This window comes from Hoplias malabaricus, chromosome 5 (genome assembly GCF_029633855.1).
Source record: "Hoplias malabaricus isolate fHopMal1 chromosome 5, fHopMal1.hap1, whole genome shotgun sequence".
In the NCBI taxonomy this organism is placed as follows: domain Eukaryota; kingdom Metazoa; phylum Chordata; class Actinopteri; order Characiformes; family Erythrinidae; genus Hoplias; species Hoplias malabaricus.
Genome location: NC_089804.1, coordinates 11062395 through 11079261, shown reverse-complemented (window position 1 = coordinate 11079261; position 16867 = coordinate 11062395). Strand labels below are relative to the sequence as shown.

Here is a 16867-nt window from a genome sequence, read left to right as displayed (position 1 = left end):
TTGTATGAATGTACAAAAGCATTTGCAAAATGTGAAACACAATGAGAAATGCTATTATGAGGTGCACAAGTGACAAGATGTGGAGATTGAATGAACAGTTTTGAGAATTTCAATTCTGATCTGAGAAATGAACCAAATCGACTGAGAAAAACTAACAATTCACCTGTCTGTTATTAAAAAATGCACACGTCTGACACGAAAGCAAAAAAAATGTAGTGGTTTTCAGGACACAGACAATACTGTATCTGTAATGAGAGAGAGAGAGAGAGAGAGAGAAATATTTGATAGTAAGTGCAGCACAAACGCTGGAGAACGACGCCATCTTGTGGACGACATATTTTACGAGGGAAGTGATCATTTTATAAGCATTTCTCTCCTGAGTAGATCATTTTTACACGGATCCGCTGACAGTTTAAACAATGAAGGTGTAAAAAATATTTTAAATCCTGAAATGGTCAGGACCTGTTTTAATATTGCTGATGTTTCTCAATTCCATTCAGACATTGTTTTTTGAGTCGTTTTTGTCGGACCAGTGGCATAGGCGCTTGCTGACTGACACCTAATGTTGAAGCGCGCATGCGCGAGTAAGAACAGTTAAGTCAGCTGTGTTTTACTGCAGCCTCGAACAGAAATGTGTTAAACGTTGTTGAGGTAATATTTATCATAGTCTCTTCTTTATGTTTGTAGAATGTTTCTGTGTCCCAGGCTTTTGTTTTCTACGAAAACGGAAAGACACCCTCTGGATTATTAAAGCCAGAACACCAGAGCGACGTGTTACTCAAAATAAACTGGGCTGTGAATTTATTACATCACCGTTTTATCAGTCGGACCCTTATAGAATTCAGTAATAAATATGTAGTTCTAGCGATGCCCTGGTCCTTTGTCAAATATAGATTACTTGGTTGATAAAATGTTAAAGTGCTTGGTTTTAGAAGTATTCAAAAACAAGTAATAAACTAACTTTATAGTTTATTACTTGTTATTATTGTAAACAAAGACATTGATATGAAGCACCAAAGCTTCTCCAGACCTTCCAATGGCCAGAGTATGTATTTTTTATGCTTGCCTAGTTTCCCTTTGCTCTTGTTCATCACAACCAGACCTATAGTTATGGCAGTCAGTGGCACTGGAAGCTCAGGGCCAGTGAAAGCACCTTTGATCTCACTCTAGAAAGAATGGATTATTGGAGGAAGATAATGGAGGGGAACAGAGATCCACTTCAGCACTGCTGCACAGGTGCCCCTCACAGCAGCTTTCATTCTGAGTGTCAAGGAACACAAACATCTGCTGTAACTGTCAGCAGACTGTTCCTAAAAACACCAGAAGCAAACACAGAGAGGAATCAAGAATTGTAAAGGCAAACTCCATGAATGTGGCATGTTTGAGAATCGAGTTTATTAGAAACAATGTGGTCAGATCACTCAAATTCAATACAAAAATCACAAATTGATGCTTTTTACACATATACAGAGCAGTATAAGAAACGAAGTAAAGAAAAACGGCATCATTTTTAAAACAACATAAAACATCTATATTGTGATAATAGTGACATTCTGACTTGTTTATAGGGCGGCACGGTGGCGCAGCAGGTAGTGTCACACAGCTCCAGGGACCTGGAGGTTATGGGTTCGATTCCCACTCCAGGTGACTCCAGCTGTTTGTGAGGTGGTGTGTTCTCCACATGTCTGTGTGGGTTTCCTCCGGGTGCTCCAAAAACACACAGTGGTAGGTGGATTGGCGACTCAAAAGTGTCCATAGGTATGAGTGTGTGTGTGTGTCGCCCTGTGAAGGACTGGTGCCCCCTCCAGGGTGTGTTCCTGCCTTGCACCCAGTGATTCTGGGTAGGCTCCGGACCCACCGCGGACCCTGAATTGGATAAGCGGTTTCAGACAATGACTGATTGAATGATTAATAGCAATATAATGTTTATGTTGTTGCAATAGTATGTTTTTGAAATGAATAAATGTTTTTTCATCTCGCCAAGAGTATCGTTATTGCCAAAGTACCTTTAAATATCGTGATATTATTTTATGGCACTATCGCCCACCCCTACAATGAACACTCATGTAGCTGTCTTTCAATTCAACAAACGGAGGTAATTCATTCTTTTTAGAGGTATACTACATAGAGGTATTTTCTTTTTATTTGTGTCCTGTCTAGATTGTTGGTGTACAATTGCATTGAGCCTTACTAATATATCCTTTCACTGGATCTAAGACCCATATTAGTCTTTTTTTCTCCTCTGAATGGCCTGACTAAGAAGGTCAATGTGAATCTGTTTATAGTTTGGGCATATCCTGCTTGTCTCAATCATTTTAATTACTGAAAGGATGTGTGTGTTTTTGTTTTTCTTAGTTGCTTACTTTTCAATAGCAGACTGACCTGAATGTCGCATGCAATCTGTAATCACACAGCCATGTATGGACATTTACAGAATTTGTAATGGCCTGGGCATTAATATACCCTCCACCATCAAAAAAGATGGATTTGAACTTTACTTTGGTAACTATTTGTATACTCCTTATCTTTTTTTGGCCTAGCACACACAATTCAATTATTACGAGTACAGCACTCAAGCCTAGACCTGTGAGTAATGTTTGTGACATTAGTGACATGTGGCTTGTGCAATGCAGTCATATATCACAAGTTGCAGCTGTATAATAAATGGAAACAGGTGAACTATCATGTAATTATTTCTTGTAGTGATAATACTTTTTAGAGAAGGACGGAGTAGAATAGAGGCACCAGTATCACCATTAGGCTCAGATTAATCCCTGTAGCACCATTACAGAGATCCCACTGACAACATACGGTTCCTTTTGTCTCACACTGCCCCCTGGATGCACATCCTTTAACAGTAAACTTCTGGCCATTTTCCTCAACTGAAAGAAAGAAAGAGGGGGGGGGGGGTGAAATCAATAAATTCAACTAGTTAAATGTTCCCATCATGCACACAGATCTTTAGTTCGCACATTCAGGGCTTGTATAATCTTTAAAACTTGAGAGGGGTCTTCATTCAGCCTTCGTTAAGACACCTGTTCAAATATGAAGTTGCTCCAATCATCAGCTTCACTGGCCTCCTATTCGCCATCAGAGTCTGGTTTATAAAGTTAGTTTTTACCAGCTCTGGGCTTGAGGGCTTGTATATAACTTTTAGGGAAACAGAGAAGGAGCTGAGTGTTAGTTTCCATTAATATTAGGTGTGTTCAGGATGTGAGAAAGTGCTCTAAACATGCAACAAGTTAACGTCAGTCTCTGGCCATGTCCCAAAATGCACACTGATGCACTGAGTAGTATGAAAATACATATATAGCTACCACACTTAGCAGTGCTTTCTGTAGTGTATGTATGTAAAGTCCCATAGTGTGTTGTTTGGGACACAGCACCTCTAACGTTAATCACATGCTGTTCCACATCGTTATAAATGCAGTATTTTACTGCCTTATCTACATAGGAATCAGCCTATAGCTAATATTTTGGGTGGGCTTTTACTCAGTAAACATGTCCCTCACCAATATCAAACTCACTCCTTTGCCCTTGCACCTGCCTTTGCTCATTTTCGCACACATTGAAAAGTGAGAAACTGAAGCACAGTTTAAATATTAAACTTTCTGTATTTTGAACATTTATGTTAATGTTGTTTCTGGTGTTATAATGTTAAGCTACTGATTTAGAGATAAGTTAATGTTAGTTAGATAAATTAGGGAATTGTAAACTTGCAAAATCTGTATTTTATTAAATTTTTTGGGGGGGGGGTGATATGGGACAGGTGGTGCGCAGTAATTCCCCTCTCTTACTCCTCTCAGGTAAAGAAATAAATTTACTTATTTTCTCAGGTGCCTAAAGCTTTTTTTTTTTACAGTGTTGTGTAACTCAGACTTTGGACAGCGTAATCTGTCTAATGCGTATAAGTTCCCATATGTGAGCAACAAATATACATCGAATGAAATATGAAAAGTGCCACTTTTTATAAATTCACTTAAATAAAATTTTAATTTCTGCTCAATACGGGTTTTGAAGGCTTTTCAGAAGAAGTGTCTTCTTGCTGTTGAGTGTGATTTTATGTATTAAAAATAAATTGCCCTCTGCAACTGTAGGAACAGCTCAGGAGCAAAAACATCAAAACCTAGTTTTCCTCAACTATGTAATAGTGGTTGAAGATTTATTTTACCTGTTTTGGATTGGCAGTGGTCTCTATAACCATAACAAGTCACAACTGCAGTTACACATGTTTGTCCCTCACAGTTGTAACACCTCAGTCCAGAAAGTGCTGAAAGTGCTTCAGAGATAGAAAAAAAACGAGACAAAAATAAAAATACAATTAATAATAATATAAAAGAAGCTGGGCATCTCTCACACAAGAGCACATTAAGCTGGATTGAATGGATGATGAGAGCATGAATAAGTTTCTTAATCGTACACATTACACCACCATCTACAGTGCCTTTCAAAAGTATTCGGCCCCCTTGAACTTTTCAACTTTTGGCCACATTTCAACAACAAGCGGGACACAATCGTGAAGTGGAATGAAATTTATTCGATGTGTCAAACTTTAAAAAATAAAAAACTGAAAAGTGGGGCGTGCAATATTATTCTGCCCCCTTGCGTTAATACTTTGTAGCGCCACCTTTTGCTGCAATTACAGCTGCAAGTTGCTTGGGGTATGTCTATCAGTTTTGCACATCGAGAGACTGAAAAGCAGGCCCAAACCATGATGCTGCCACCACCATGTTAGACAGTGGGGATGGTGTGTTCAGGGTGATGAGCTGTGTTGCTTTTACGCCAAACATATTGTTTTGCATTGTGCCCAAACAATTTGATTTTGGTTTCATCTGACCAGAGCACCTTCTTCCACATGTTTGGTGTGTCTCCCAGGTGGCTTGTGGAAAACTTTAAATGAGACTTTTTAAGGGATATCTTTGAGAAATGGCTTTCTTCTTGACACTCTTCCATAAAGGCCAGATTTGTGCAGTGTACGACTGATTGTTGTCCTATGGACAGACTCTCCCACCTCAGCTGTAGATCTCTGCAGTTCATTCAGTGATCATGGGCCTCTTGGCTGCATCTCTGATCAGTCTTCTCCTTGTTCGAGATGAAAGTTTAGAGGGTGCATTTATACGGAGACTTGATTACTTACAGGTGGATTCTATTTATCATTATCAGTCATTTGGGACAACATTGGATCATTCAGAGATCTTCACTGAACTTCTGGAGTGAGTTTGCTGCAATAAAAGTAAAGGGGTCGAATAATTTTGCACGCCCCACTTTTCAGTTTTTATTTGTAAAAAACGTTTGACACATCCAATAAATTTCATTCCACTTCACGACTGTGTCTCACTTGTTGTTGTTTCTTCACAAAACACTTAAATTTTATATCTTTATGTTTAAAGCCTGAAATGTGGCAAAAGGTTGAAAAGTTCAAGGGGCCCAACACTTTCACAAGGCACCGTATGGGGTGTAGGAAGAGAGAGTTTACAGGCAGAAAGATGTTTAACCCTTGTGTAGTGCACTATGCAGTCTTGAAATTACTATATTCAGTGCATTGTATATAAAAAATAATTTTATTTATAAAATATTTGTTCATGTGTGAATATGAAATTACTGATACACAAATATATACACTGTAGTTAATGACTTATGTACTTCACTCTGTATAGCCATCTAATGCTAAACAATATAGCGCTTTCACAGATGTGCAAGTCAAGTCACAAAACCCAATTAGTAACTTAGAAAATAGTCTTTTCTCTTCAGATGTTCTTTGTCTGTTCCAATTGATAGCTACTTGATTGTACTACAGCAGCATATCAGACCAATGCACTGGTCCTTCTTATTTAAGTGATTTATATACTAGTAATACTACCTTGATATCATTGTGTAACAGTCTCCAAATACCCAAAACACAAGGAATATAACAGATAATATAAGTCAAAATAGTCCGTAGATAATAATTTTACTGGATTTAATTTATTTAAAATCTGTATGTACAACATGTTGCAGAGTACCTTTGGACAGAAAGATGCAGAAGAGCAGCAGTGTGATCAGACGCTTCATTGTTGGTGGAGTGTTGAAAGTGTGAGACTGACTGGGAGGAAAAGTATCTGTTCTAACAAGGTGTGGCTTTCAACAGTTTTTTCACACTCAGAACTTACCAGGGCACCCCCTGCAGTCTAAATGTAACAATCAATAATTTTCTCATTCATGTAGCAACAAATACCTTGCAATGCCAAATGAAACCACTATTTAATCAGTTCATGCTCAATAGATCGGCTGTCCCACAATGGCTGTTTTATAATGTAAAGAAGAGTCATTGGTGAAAACACTGATTGTTCTGTTATAAAAACAACAATTATTCATCAATAAATATGCACAGAACCTTTAGGAACATCGTTTTAAGTTAATCACGAAATGCACCCAGAACATAAAAGCTATGAACATGAGCAGTGGTGGAAAATTACTGAACATGTGCTGCGTCCACAAAACCACATCCTTTTACAACGTATTACAGATTCATTTTCTTCAGAACACTCTTCATTTATGAAATCCACCAATAAGGAAGTCTTACCCTCAAGCTCAGTTAATGAATTTTAAATAAAACCTCAAAGCTCCGAAATTGAGAGCATGAATGGAACAAGCTTCATTAATTCATTTTAGTGTAATTTTAGAGGATTTAGAAGTTGTGTTGGTTTGTCCCATTAAGTATTTACAAATGTCAAACAATATCTATGGAGCCTCTGAAAGAAAATGGTGAATTTTTAAGAGAACTGGTGAGAATAAGATACCAGTTGGTGACCATGGTGCTTGGTTCTCAATGAGTTTGACTGACCTGATTCTGTCTCATAAATGAAGAGCAGAACATTTATAGATAGTGTGGTTTTAACGTACACATGACCCATAAGTCTGTGTGTAGGACACATGGCAGGATGGAGGCAGACCCCACTGGTTTGCTTTCGTTTTTGTAGAGCTCAGGGCTGTATTTGAAATAGCTGCAGGGGTTCATTGCGCACTGAATTGAATCAATTTTCCACTGCATGTGTATCCTGGTGTAATGAAGGTTAATTGGTACCTATGGCTAATTTGTTTTAAGTTACAAATCTTAGCATAGAAAGACAAACACAAACGACCTTGGATTCCATTCTGAATGTTACAAAGAGTCCGGCTTCAAGAACAAACCATTTTGTACAACGAAACATAAATAATTACTATGAACAAACAAAGCTAGATTAAGTATTTATTATATATATATATATATATATATAAAATAAATAATCTCATCAGTGGCGATTGCTCCAAGACTGCAAGGGAAGCTCAGCTTCCCCTAAAATGTCAAAAAATAAGTGATCAAATATATACTGTTGTGTGTACATGTCATTGAATAAATATGCTCTACAACGCGCTCAACTTTTGTTCAAAATCAGCTTCTTATCGCTGGTAAAGACGCGGCTTTCCTCTCAATCATTCCCGCAGATTAACAGAGATTTAAACAGTGCGGACGCTGAGCGTACACAGAGTTCAATAGTGAAGCAGCGAAGTGCAGCGAAACGAGACGAGTGATTGGATAAATGCTGGGCTTTGTCCCGCCCATCTCTGGGGGTCTATGGGGCAGTGGGCTGGCCTCGGCTGGCCCGGACGCTCAGCTTCTGCATGATGATTGGATGATCTGTCTGAGGCTGAATCCCTTTTTGATTGACAGCGAAATGAGCGAATCAGCGATCCTTTGGTGAAGAGCTCTGTGGGAGCATTACTTTTTCATTCTGTTCTGAGTTGAGACTTTCTAAGTCCTCTTAGCGGCATTTTCTTTGTTAAAAACGACTAGCGACAAATCGAGTTTCTGTTTCTGGTGGGTTTTTTTGTAGCTGCTTGTGTTGAGACCGACTTCTATCACTCTTTGACTCCTATCGCAGTTTCTGTCCAGCCCCTCCACCGTCACAAAGCACTCACAGGCGACACACTTCACATGGGCCAAGGCCGTTTAAGCAGCCTAGCTCTGCTGGCCATTGAGAGGACACTAGTCAAGTCCCTGGAAAAGACGCCTTGTTGGTACGACAGGGTCACAGATCATTTTCTTGAAAAGGAACGGAGGGTAGAATTTACGTATAAATAAACCGACACATGATTTTGATGACTCAATTTTAGGAAATTGAGCTTCCCCTCTTTGAAAGACCAGCATCCGCCACTGATTATATATATATATATATATATATATATATATATATTTCCAGCCACATGCTAGCTCCATTTTCTAACTTTTTTTTTTTTTTTTTTTGAGTAGACATTCTGGTTTAACAAAGATGTCAGAGTGGGGCACTGCTGCTTTAAAGACGTTTGTTACTTACTGCCAACAGTGAGGTGCTGATCTTATTGCATGAGTATGCTATTTATATAAGTCTGTTTTAGGATTAGAACTGGAAAAACACGTTTCCAAAGGTAGGTAGACATCCAGCCAATATTTCTGAGATTTGGAATTATGTTTGTGTTCCAGTAATAATCTATAACAGTATTTTTCTATATTGTTGTGTTCTTGGTATTGAAAGAGAAGTGAGGAAACTGGTGGGTTAACCGCTCTTTAAAACTTGGCAAATCACCAACCACTGTTTTAAGCACTCAGATACGCCCTACTCAGTACATGTCCAGACACACCACAGGCAGGGAGGGACATCAATGAGAAACGAAAGTGCAAGCATTGTGATTTACACAAAAGACTACATAAAAAACAAGTAAAAGATTATTTTCTTGAAATATTTGAAGATAGATGGTCAGTCGAAGAGAAATGAACACATTGAGAAGTCATGAAGAGGCCATTAAGAAAGCAGTTAAACAATATTCAGACCAATAAAAAACAAGCATAAATCATAAGTAATCACACAGTACATGCGAAAACACCCCAAGCCAGTGGGACTGAGTGGGAGAACCACAGAAATATCAACGAGTGAAGTTCTGTAGATCAGCGCCACCAGGTGTACAAGAAAACCAATGCCATTTTGTGCTTTATACTGCTCTCTAATTTTGACGACGCGTCAGTGGCGAAACACTGCTCTTGAAAAACTCCTTCAGAGCACGAGAAAGTCACCTTGAAAGGACCAAGCCTCAAAAGCGGAATCCAGCCTCCTCTGGTGACAACCAGGCATTGTGATAGGTTCAGCTCATCAGTAGTCAACGTTAGCTGTCCCATTTCCCCAATTACTACCAATTCCCTCTGCCTCCTTCCAGTGTAGGAGAAGAGCAGTAGGAAGGAAGCGAGTTGAGAGGAGTAAGGGTCTTAGAGGCTGTGGAGGACCAAACCTGCCAAAAGTAAAAATCCATCCATCCATTATCTGTAAGCGCTTATCCAATTCAGGGTCGCTGTGGGTCCAGAGCCTACCTGGAATCACTGGGTGCAAGGCAGGAATACACCCTGGAGGGGGCGCCAGTCCTTCACAGGACAACACACACCTACAGTCACATTTGAGTCAAGAATCCACCTACCAACGTGTGTTTTGGGATTGTGGTAGGAAACCCACACGGACACGGAGAACACACCAAACTCCTCACAGTCACCCGGAGCGGGAATCGAACCCAGAACCTCCAGGTCCCTGGAGCTTAATAAATGACTCAAATTTAATGTCCTCATAATAGTAATAAATATAAAAATAAATGTATAAACTCAGAGAATAAAATAATATATATTATATACAACCTTATAAGTTAAAGTCTGTTTTCCTGCATATGTATTTAATTTACTTCTCTCTCGACGTGGCTTCTCTGCTCCCAGAGACGGAGCAGCAGTCAGTCCGCCCGGCAGCTGCAATCACATAATATAATGTGGCAGCTCACCCAGGGGTGGATTGGAACAGGGCAAGCCACAAACAGAGCACTAGAGAAATAGGCCTCAAGTGCAGAGACACACAAACAACCCCTCTGGATGTTAAGAATACCAAGACAACATGAAACACAAGAGAGGAAAACTGATAAGCTCAAAATTGAACAAAAAAAAAAAAAAAAAACAAAGGCAAGAGAGTTTCCCAAAACAAAAGGGAGGGACAAGACAAGAAATTAAAGATGGAACACAACCTATTTTATTTCTAATTATTTATTTATACCAAAAAATGATAAAGAAAAGAAAATATTGAATCCCAGGAGAAACCAGAGAGAAAGCTCTGGTGGAGAAACAGAAGATGGAGAGACCCAAGAGAAAACTCAAGAGCCTTTACCAAATTACCAGCCAGGCTTGCACAGCACTCTGATAAGAGAAACCCAAGACTGAGCACTGAGGGGTGTGTTGGCTTCCCTTAAGTAGGAGTAGCCCAGGTGGAACCAATTGCCCCAAATTAAGAGTGTCTCTGTCTCCCTCTGGTGACTGGGGGTGGCTTAGCAGGCAGCCTCGCCCCAGCCCCAGGCAGACCTCTTACACATAATTGGTTAAAGCATTCAGCTTTATTCAAACACAAACTAACTTAAAACATGTCTATGAATGTATGACACAGGACTGAAGGCCCAAACTTTGCCCCAACATATGTGCTTTTGGACACTTCTATTAGAATCAACTGCTCTGTTCTGGACTTGATTGCTAAGCTTGAATATGAAAAACATGCCTCCTTCATTAGGATATATTGAGGAGGAAATACAGAAATAAATTAATACATTTAAAAAAGAATAAATAATATATATATAAGATCGGAACATATACAGGTTTGAAAAATATGCAGGTTTAATCCTCCATACTGTCATCTCATCTGTCAATATAACACACAACAAAGGACACATCAGAGTGTTAATGCCTTTCTGACGAGTTGTACAACTTGATTAACTTTAATATAGCATGAAAACAGGTGAACCTTCCAGAACACGAGAGAGAGCAAGGGGTTTCTCAGTATATAACGAGGCTGTGACCGGACTTGTGCTGTGACCTATGATACCTTACCATTTTATAATTTCATCAGACCTTCATATAGATATGTAAATGATTGTTTCTAGCAATGCCCTGTTCCTTTATCCTTGAGTGTCATTTTAACACAGTGATTCAGTTTTGTTGTTTGATATGAAAAGAAAATAACAGGCTTTCCAAGATCATAAATGGTCAGGAACTGAGAAGCTAAACTGATTTTAATTTGTTGTTATTATTGTTTATTTTAAGACATTGAATGACTATTGGCTCTAAATGCATTTGTTAGCTGACATATTAATAAGTAGCTATTTATGGTTGAAAATTTAATAACATAAAATAATGGTTATGGGCGGCACGGTGGTGCAGCAGGTAGTGTCGCAGCCACACAGATCCAGGGACCTGGAGGTTGTGAGTTCGATTCCCGCTCCGGGTGACTGTCTGTGAGGAGTTAGTGTGTTCTTCCTGTGTCCGCGTGGGTTTCCTCCGGGTGCTCCGGTTTCCTCCCACAGTCCAAAAACACACGTTGGTAGGTGGATTGGTGACTCAAAAGTAACTGTAGGTGTGAGTGAATGTGTGTGTGTCTGTGTGTTGCCCTGTGAAGGACTGGCGCCCCCTCCAGGGTGTATTCCGGCCTTGCGCCCAATGATTCCAGGTAGGCTCTGGACCCACCGCGACCCTGAACTGGATAAGGGTTACAGATAATGAACAAATTAATTAATGAAAATAATGGTTATGGATAAGTTTGTCAACTATTTACACCCCTAACTGTACATGATGGCACCCATTTACTTAAATTTACACTCGGCGCCCAACAGAACTTCCCACCCAGAGCAGGTGTTCAACCCTATCCTGCCCCTAGTGTCTGCTTTTTTGTATAAAAATAAATAAATAAAATATTGTCATCTTTCTTTAAATGATATCTGCCATTTTTTTTTGATAGCAAAATTATTACTGACACTTAAGCCCAATTTATACTTCTGTGTTGGTGTCTGCGTCGCCCTGCAATTACATAGCCACACCACTCAGAATCTCACACATCTTCCTCTACACTACACAGTGCACTATACAGTGATGTAGTAGAATGACTTTTATAAGACCCCACTTAATGAATCATTTAGTTAAATGTGTTTCTAATTTTCACCGTGTGAAACCTACAATGATATCAAATCTGTGCTCCAAAATTGTAATTTCAAGTGTGTTGTCCAGTCCTTTTGCCACAGAAAAAAAAACAAAAAACAAAACAGTAGCTCAAATACTGCCATGATATACAGATACGAGGGCAACGGTGGGCGTAAGGTTAGAGAAGTGAGCTTGAGGCTGCAAGATTGAAAGAAAAAAATGTGAAGTAAGGCATTTAACCTCCAAACTGGGGCACTGGGGTGGTTGGCAGCCCGCTGCTCAGGTTGTGTGTGTTCACTGCCCTTAGTGTGTGTGGAGAATTGCTCACTAATGCGTGTTTGTGTTCACTACCACGGATGGGTTAAATGCAAAAAAGGATTTCCCTAAGGGGATGCATTCACATTGATGGGGTGTTTTTGGAATTTGTGGAAATTTAATCTGCTTTTTCATTTAGATTTAACCCAGGTTTATCAATCTCCTAATGTTCTCTCTGAATATTTTTTGAGAAGTATGCTTTGAAGCAGAGATCTTCACACTGTGGGGTGCTTCCTCTAGTGGGGCTCCATGGAATTTCAGGGGTGGGGGGTGCAGCTGAGAGGAGAAATAAAAATGCAAAAATATATGTGTTTAAACGACTCTGTTACAAAACGTTTTTTTCTTTTAAAGTTTTAATATTTCTCCACAATCCAATTCAGTGATTTACTGTGATTTCTTGCTCTTTCTTTTTAGCTTGGCCCTCACCCAACCATTAAAAATCTTCCAAGGCCATATATTGAACTTGTAAGAGAACAACAACCAAGATAAAAAACTTAAAGGACTGAAAATTAGACTAATTATGGACTGGATTGGGAGTTAAATATGTGTGTTCTTCTGTGCTAAATAGAAGAGAATATATGTGCTGCTATTTATTTAGTTAATTATTGTTATATATAAAAGTCCTGGAGGAATGGGATGACTTAAAAAGTGCCAAGGGGACCCAGGAGGAAAACGTTTGAATAACTCTGCATTGAAGCCTCATGATCTACATAACTGTAGCCAAGCATTGCTTCATTTAATATATACTGTGTTTAACAGAGTTTATTATTATGTATGTCTGTTGTACTGGTAGCAACACAAGTCCATTGAAATATATATATATATATATATTTTTTTTTTTTCTTAAATTCTTTACTTAGTGTTTTGGTGAAAACTAACTGTAATGTTCAATTTTTATAACCTTCATTTATATTTATATAATATTTCTGGCGGTACATTATTTTTTTTGGAAGTTACTTCCTCTAGTGGTCATCATTTATCATTACAAGTGATGTGTATTATTGAAGTGCTTCCTGAAGAAAGTAGATATCAGAGCCTGTTATCAAAGTTTCTAAACAGTGAAGAGATACTATATTTGTTTGCATAGGAGTAGCACTTGCAAAGTCTTTGAAGTCATGTTTTGTGTTTATTCACATTCAAATGTGATTCATTGTTACTTTGTGTACCCAATTAGGGCATTCATTTCAAACAAGACTCAATGTGAGGCAACCCAGTCATTATCAATGCATGGTGTCATAGGTGTCATGACTGAGAGACCATGTGGTTTTGTTCATTGTGCCTTTGAAACATACCAATCAAGCGGGTGGCTTGTGTAAAAACTGAGCAGGAATGGAGTATAATTGCAAATTACACAGAATGGGGTGTCTTCAGTATCGTAAAAATAAGAAATGAAACAAAAGCATGGTACAAATACAGGCGAACTATCATGATAAAAACCCAAAATTAAAGCTCAGAAAACATACACGCACAAACGCACACACACAACCACACACACATATTCACACACACACAGACCAATACTTGTTAACACCAACACATCCACACACACACACACACACACACATACCAGTATACATTCTCCCAAATGCACTTGCACACACATGCTCATTCTCAGTCGCACGTGCTGGCACCCCGCACAAGAACTCTCACACTTGCACTCCCACATTCACACACAGAAATAAAATGAAAAAAAATGTATTGAAAAATGAAATCCTGGTTAAGCAGCATACATCCACATCTTGTGTTGTAGAAAAACAAAATTGAAAATAATCCATAATCAGATGAAAAGTGAAAAGCATGCCTAAGTAAATTGTTCTAGCTTATCCCTATAAGGGTAGTGAGACTGGAGCCTGTCCCCTTTAATACCCAACCTCCCTGATCTCTTCTCCTGCCATAACCCCCACCCGTATTATTAAAACCCCTCCTACATTAAATTCAAACTAGACTTAACCTTTGGCAACCCAGACCCTTGTCATAACCCACCTTTTTGCCCTGTGTTTCAGAAAGTATTGAAATATATGAGAATATTAGGCATTATTCACATATTTGAACTATATAATTTCTCTTTCTGAATGTACTGTCTGTCCTTCAACACACCCAACTGATAAACTGATAAATAAATTTATCTACACTGTAATTAGCGTGTGTGTGTGTATTGGCTGATGTTTGGGGCAGAGTGATAGAGGTTCTGCGGGGGCACAGTCGGGTCATGGTCCACAGGTCAGTGCAGGTTTATAGTGCTTGAGTCTTGAGCTCAATGGGCTCTCCACGTGTCTCCTGCTGGTTCTCGGCTTCTGGGGGTCGGCTGCCCTTGAGAGTTGCTAGCCTCTCTGAAAGCCCCCTCATACGGGGAAACAGCATGAAATCATACAGTATAGCACCCATAGCGCCACCAATCATGGGACCCACCCAGTACACCTAGCATGAGACACACAAGCATATATAATTGAGTATGTTCCACATTAAATCTGGCTCATAAAATCGTTTGTCCTAAGATACCAAGACAACGACTAACACAACTTCTTCAGTATTATGGAAGTACCATGAAGTCTAAACCCATATACTGGCCTTGGGGGATTAATCAGATGAACAATATCACAGAAGAGAATATTAAAGAAAGGATATGAGTCTGTCTTACCCAGTGGTTGATGAAATTCCTCATGAGAACAGCAGGGGCAAAGGACCTAGCTGGGTTCATACCAGCCCCAGTGTAATACATCTAAACAAAGGCAAACACTCTAGTAAAACATCTGAAATCTCATATTTGTTGACATATTTCTGTCTCTCTCTCTCTCTCTCTCTCTCTCTCACCCCCATCAAGTGGCCCATAGTGACAGAAAATCCAATGGAGAGAGCAGCTGAGCCCACACGTCCGTTTCTTCTCTCATCAGTCACAGCAAAGATGCAGACCACCAGCTGCAGAGTGAGGAACACTTCCACTGTGGTGGCCATGCCCAGGCTGATGCCAGGCTGTAGCTGTAGGTAAATAAGGAAATGCTATCATGACAAGCCTGTGCAGAAATATTTTAATATTTTTCATTTTGATTTTCTCTTATTAGGTCTTGAGGAAGCTGAAATATATTAATATTAAAAAAAATCCCCAAATCCCCTTATAGAGTGTTCTTACTCTCTCAAATCATGTTACATACTGAATGATGGGCAAAAATTATTCTGTGTCTAACACCTCACATTCTCATAAATTTTGAATTAGAGTTAGATTTGTAATTATTAAATAAATGTGATTTGTAGATATACATTTAACACAGAGAAAATTAGTCACTTGGGATATGTATTATTTGAGTGTAATATATACACAAAGCATGAACTGAATCCTCCTGAAAGCAGGGAGGAGCTCTCACTTACTGTGTTCAGAGCCAGCATGCCTCTCATGTTGTTGGGGGTGACTCCATATAGAGCGGCGGCACCTGCCATGGCACCTAGGCACTGGGCGCAGATGTAGAACACAGCGCGGAACAGAGAGAGCTGGGAGCCCACCAGATAAGCGAAGGTGACGGCTGGGTTGATGTGTCCTCCACTTATGTGGCCAATGGACTGGATGAGAGTGGCAGCAGCGAAACCAAAGCAGATGGCAGTGTGGAAGACATGGTATGGGCCTGAGGTCCAGCGCAGTGCAGCACCCATGCCGAAGAACACGAAGAACATGGTGCCAAAAAACTCAGCAAACACCGCTCGCCAGAACATCATGGAACGGAACTCCCACATCATGGCAGTTAGAGAGGTCCGGAAAGAAAGAGGTTTGGTGAGGCAAAGCTAAGAGGTGGTGGAAGAACCTGTTGAAAACACTTTGTCCTTTTGAGGCTTTTTCTTTTGAGGAGAAAGAAAAAAAATTGTAATCCTGGGAGAGCTTTTTTTAGTTTAGCTCAACGTTGTTGTCTTTTTTCTCTTTGGACTTGAAGTGGTCAAAACTAACCGACAATAATCAGAAAGAAAGAAGGGGGTAAAAAAATTTAAAAACACCCCCTAGCTGTTAGCTAAAACTGCAAGCCAACATGTAGCCCCAAACAAGTTCGATGCTTAACCCACTCCACACCGCGACTGTCAGAGAGACATGAGGCGTGTGTCTGACTGTGCGTGTGCGCTGTGGAGGATTACAGGGTTTGTCAGGGGACTCTGAACATCTAGGCTAAAAGGCTAAAGCTACAGGGCTGACTCTAGTGAGGAAACACAGAGAAGAGAATAAAGAGCATATATTGCCCACAGTGAGACAAGCAAGTCTGATGGGGCATATAAGGGCCACAAGGGGCATTTATAACGACCCCAGGGCCCCAGCGTGACGACATATTTCCCCCACCCGAACCGTCAGGGGGTGGGGGGTGCAGAGGCACAAGAGGGGCATCAGAGATAAAACAAACTTTAGCATTCCCTGTTTAACTCAGAAATATATGCAGAAACATCAGTTAGTTAAGAGTGAAAATGCAGAAAGACAATATTAAAACAATGTATTCTTATGTAAAATTTCAAAGAAACGTGGCAGGGTATAAGCAGCTCTGAAAGATGATGTTTGTTTTTAGTTTTTTATATTTGCGTATTTCTATAAACCAAACTGGGAAA

At 39.6% G+C, this 16867-nt stretch overlaps 1 protein-coding gene and 1 long non-coding RNA gene across 2 annotated transcripts; both read right to left on the bottom strand.

The window, feature by feature from the left end:
• Window positions 1-1414: 1414 nt before the first annotated feature.
• Window positions 1415-6056, bottom strand: LOC136696226 (uncharacterized). Its single transcript, XR_010802591.1, has 3 exons — window positions 6003-6056; window positions 4172-4279; window positions 1415-2882 (listed from the first exon to the last, which is right to left on the bottom strand). It is a non-coding gene; the product is annotated as an uncharacterized lncRNA (long non-coding RNA).
• An 8471-nt stretch (window positions 6057-14527) lies between these two features.
• Window positions 14528-16021, bottom strand: mipb (major intrinsic protein of lens fiber b). Its single transcript, XM_066670426.1, has 4 exons — window positions 15659-16021; window positions 15107-15271; window positions 14934-15014; window positions 14528-14713 (listed from the first exon to the last, which is right to left on the bottom strand). Exons 1-4 carry the CDS (start codon window positions 16019-16021, stop codon window positions 14528-14530), a joined length of 795 nt encoding a protein of 264 aa, XP_066526523.1.
• Between the last annotated feature and the right edge of the window lie 846 nt (window positions 16022-16867).

What these genes read in the sequence shown, in the direction of transcription:
- mipb (XM_066670426.1), bottom strand. Translation starts at nt 16,021, where the DNA reads ATGATGTGGGAGTTCCGTTCCATGATGTTCTGGCGAGCGGTGTTTGCT. An exon ending in GCATGCTGGCTCTGAACACA is followed by an intron (nt 15,272 to 15,658) that starts GTAAGTGAGAGC and finishes ATTTACCTACAG; the next exon opens with CTACAGCCTGGCATCAGCCT. An exon ending in GGAATTTCATCAACCACTGG is followed by an intron (nt 14,714 to 14,933) that starts GTAAGACAGACT and finishes GTCTCATGCTAG; the next exon opens with GTGTACTGGGTGGGTCCCAT.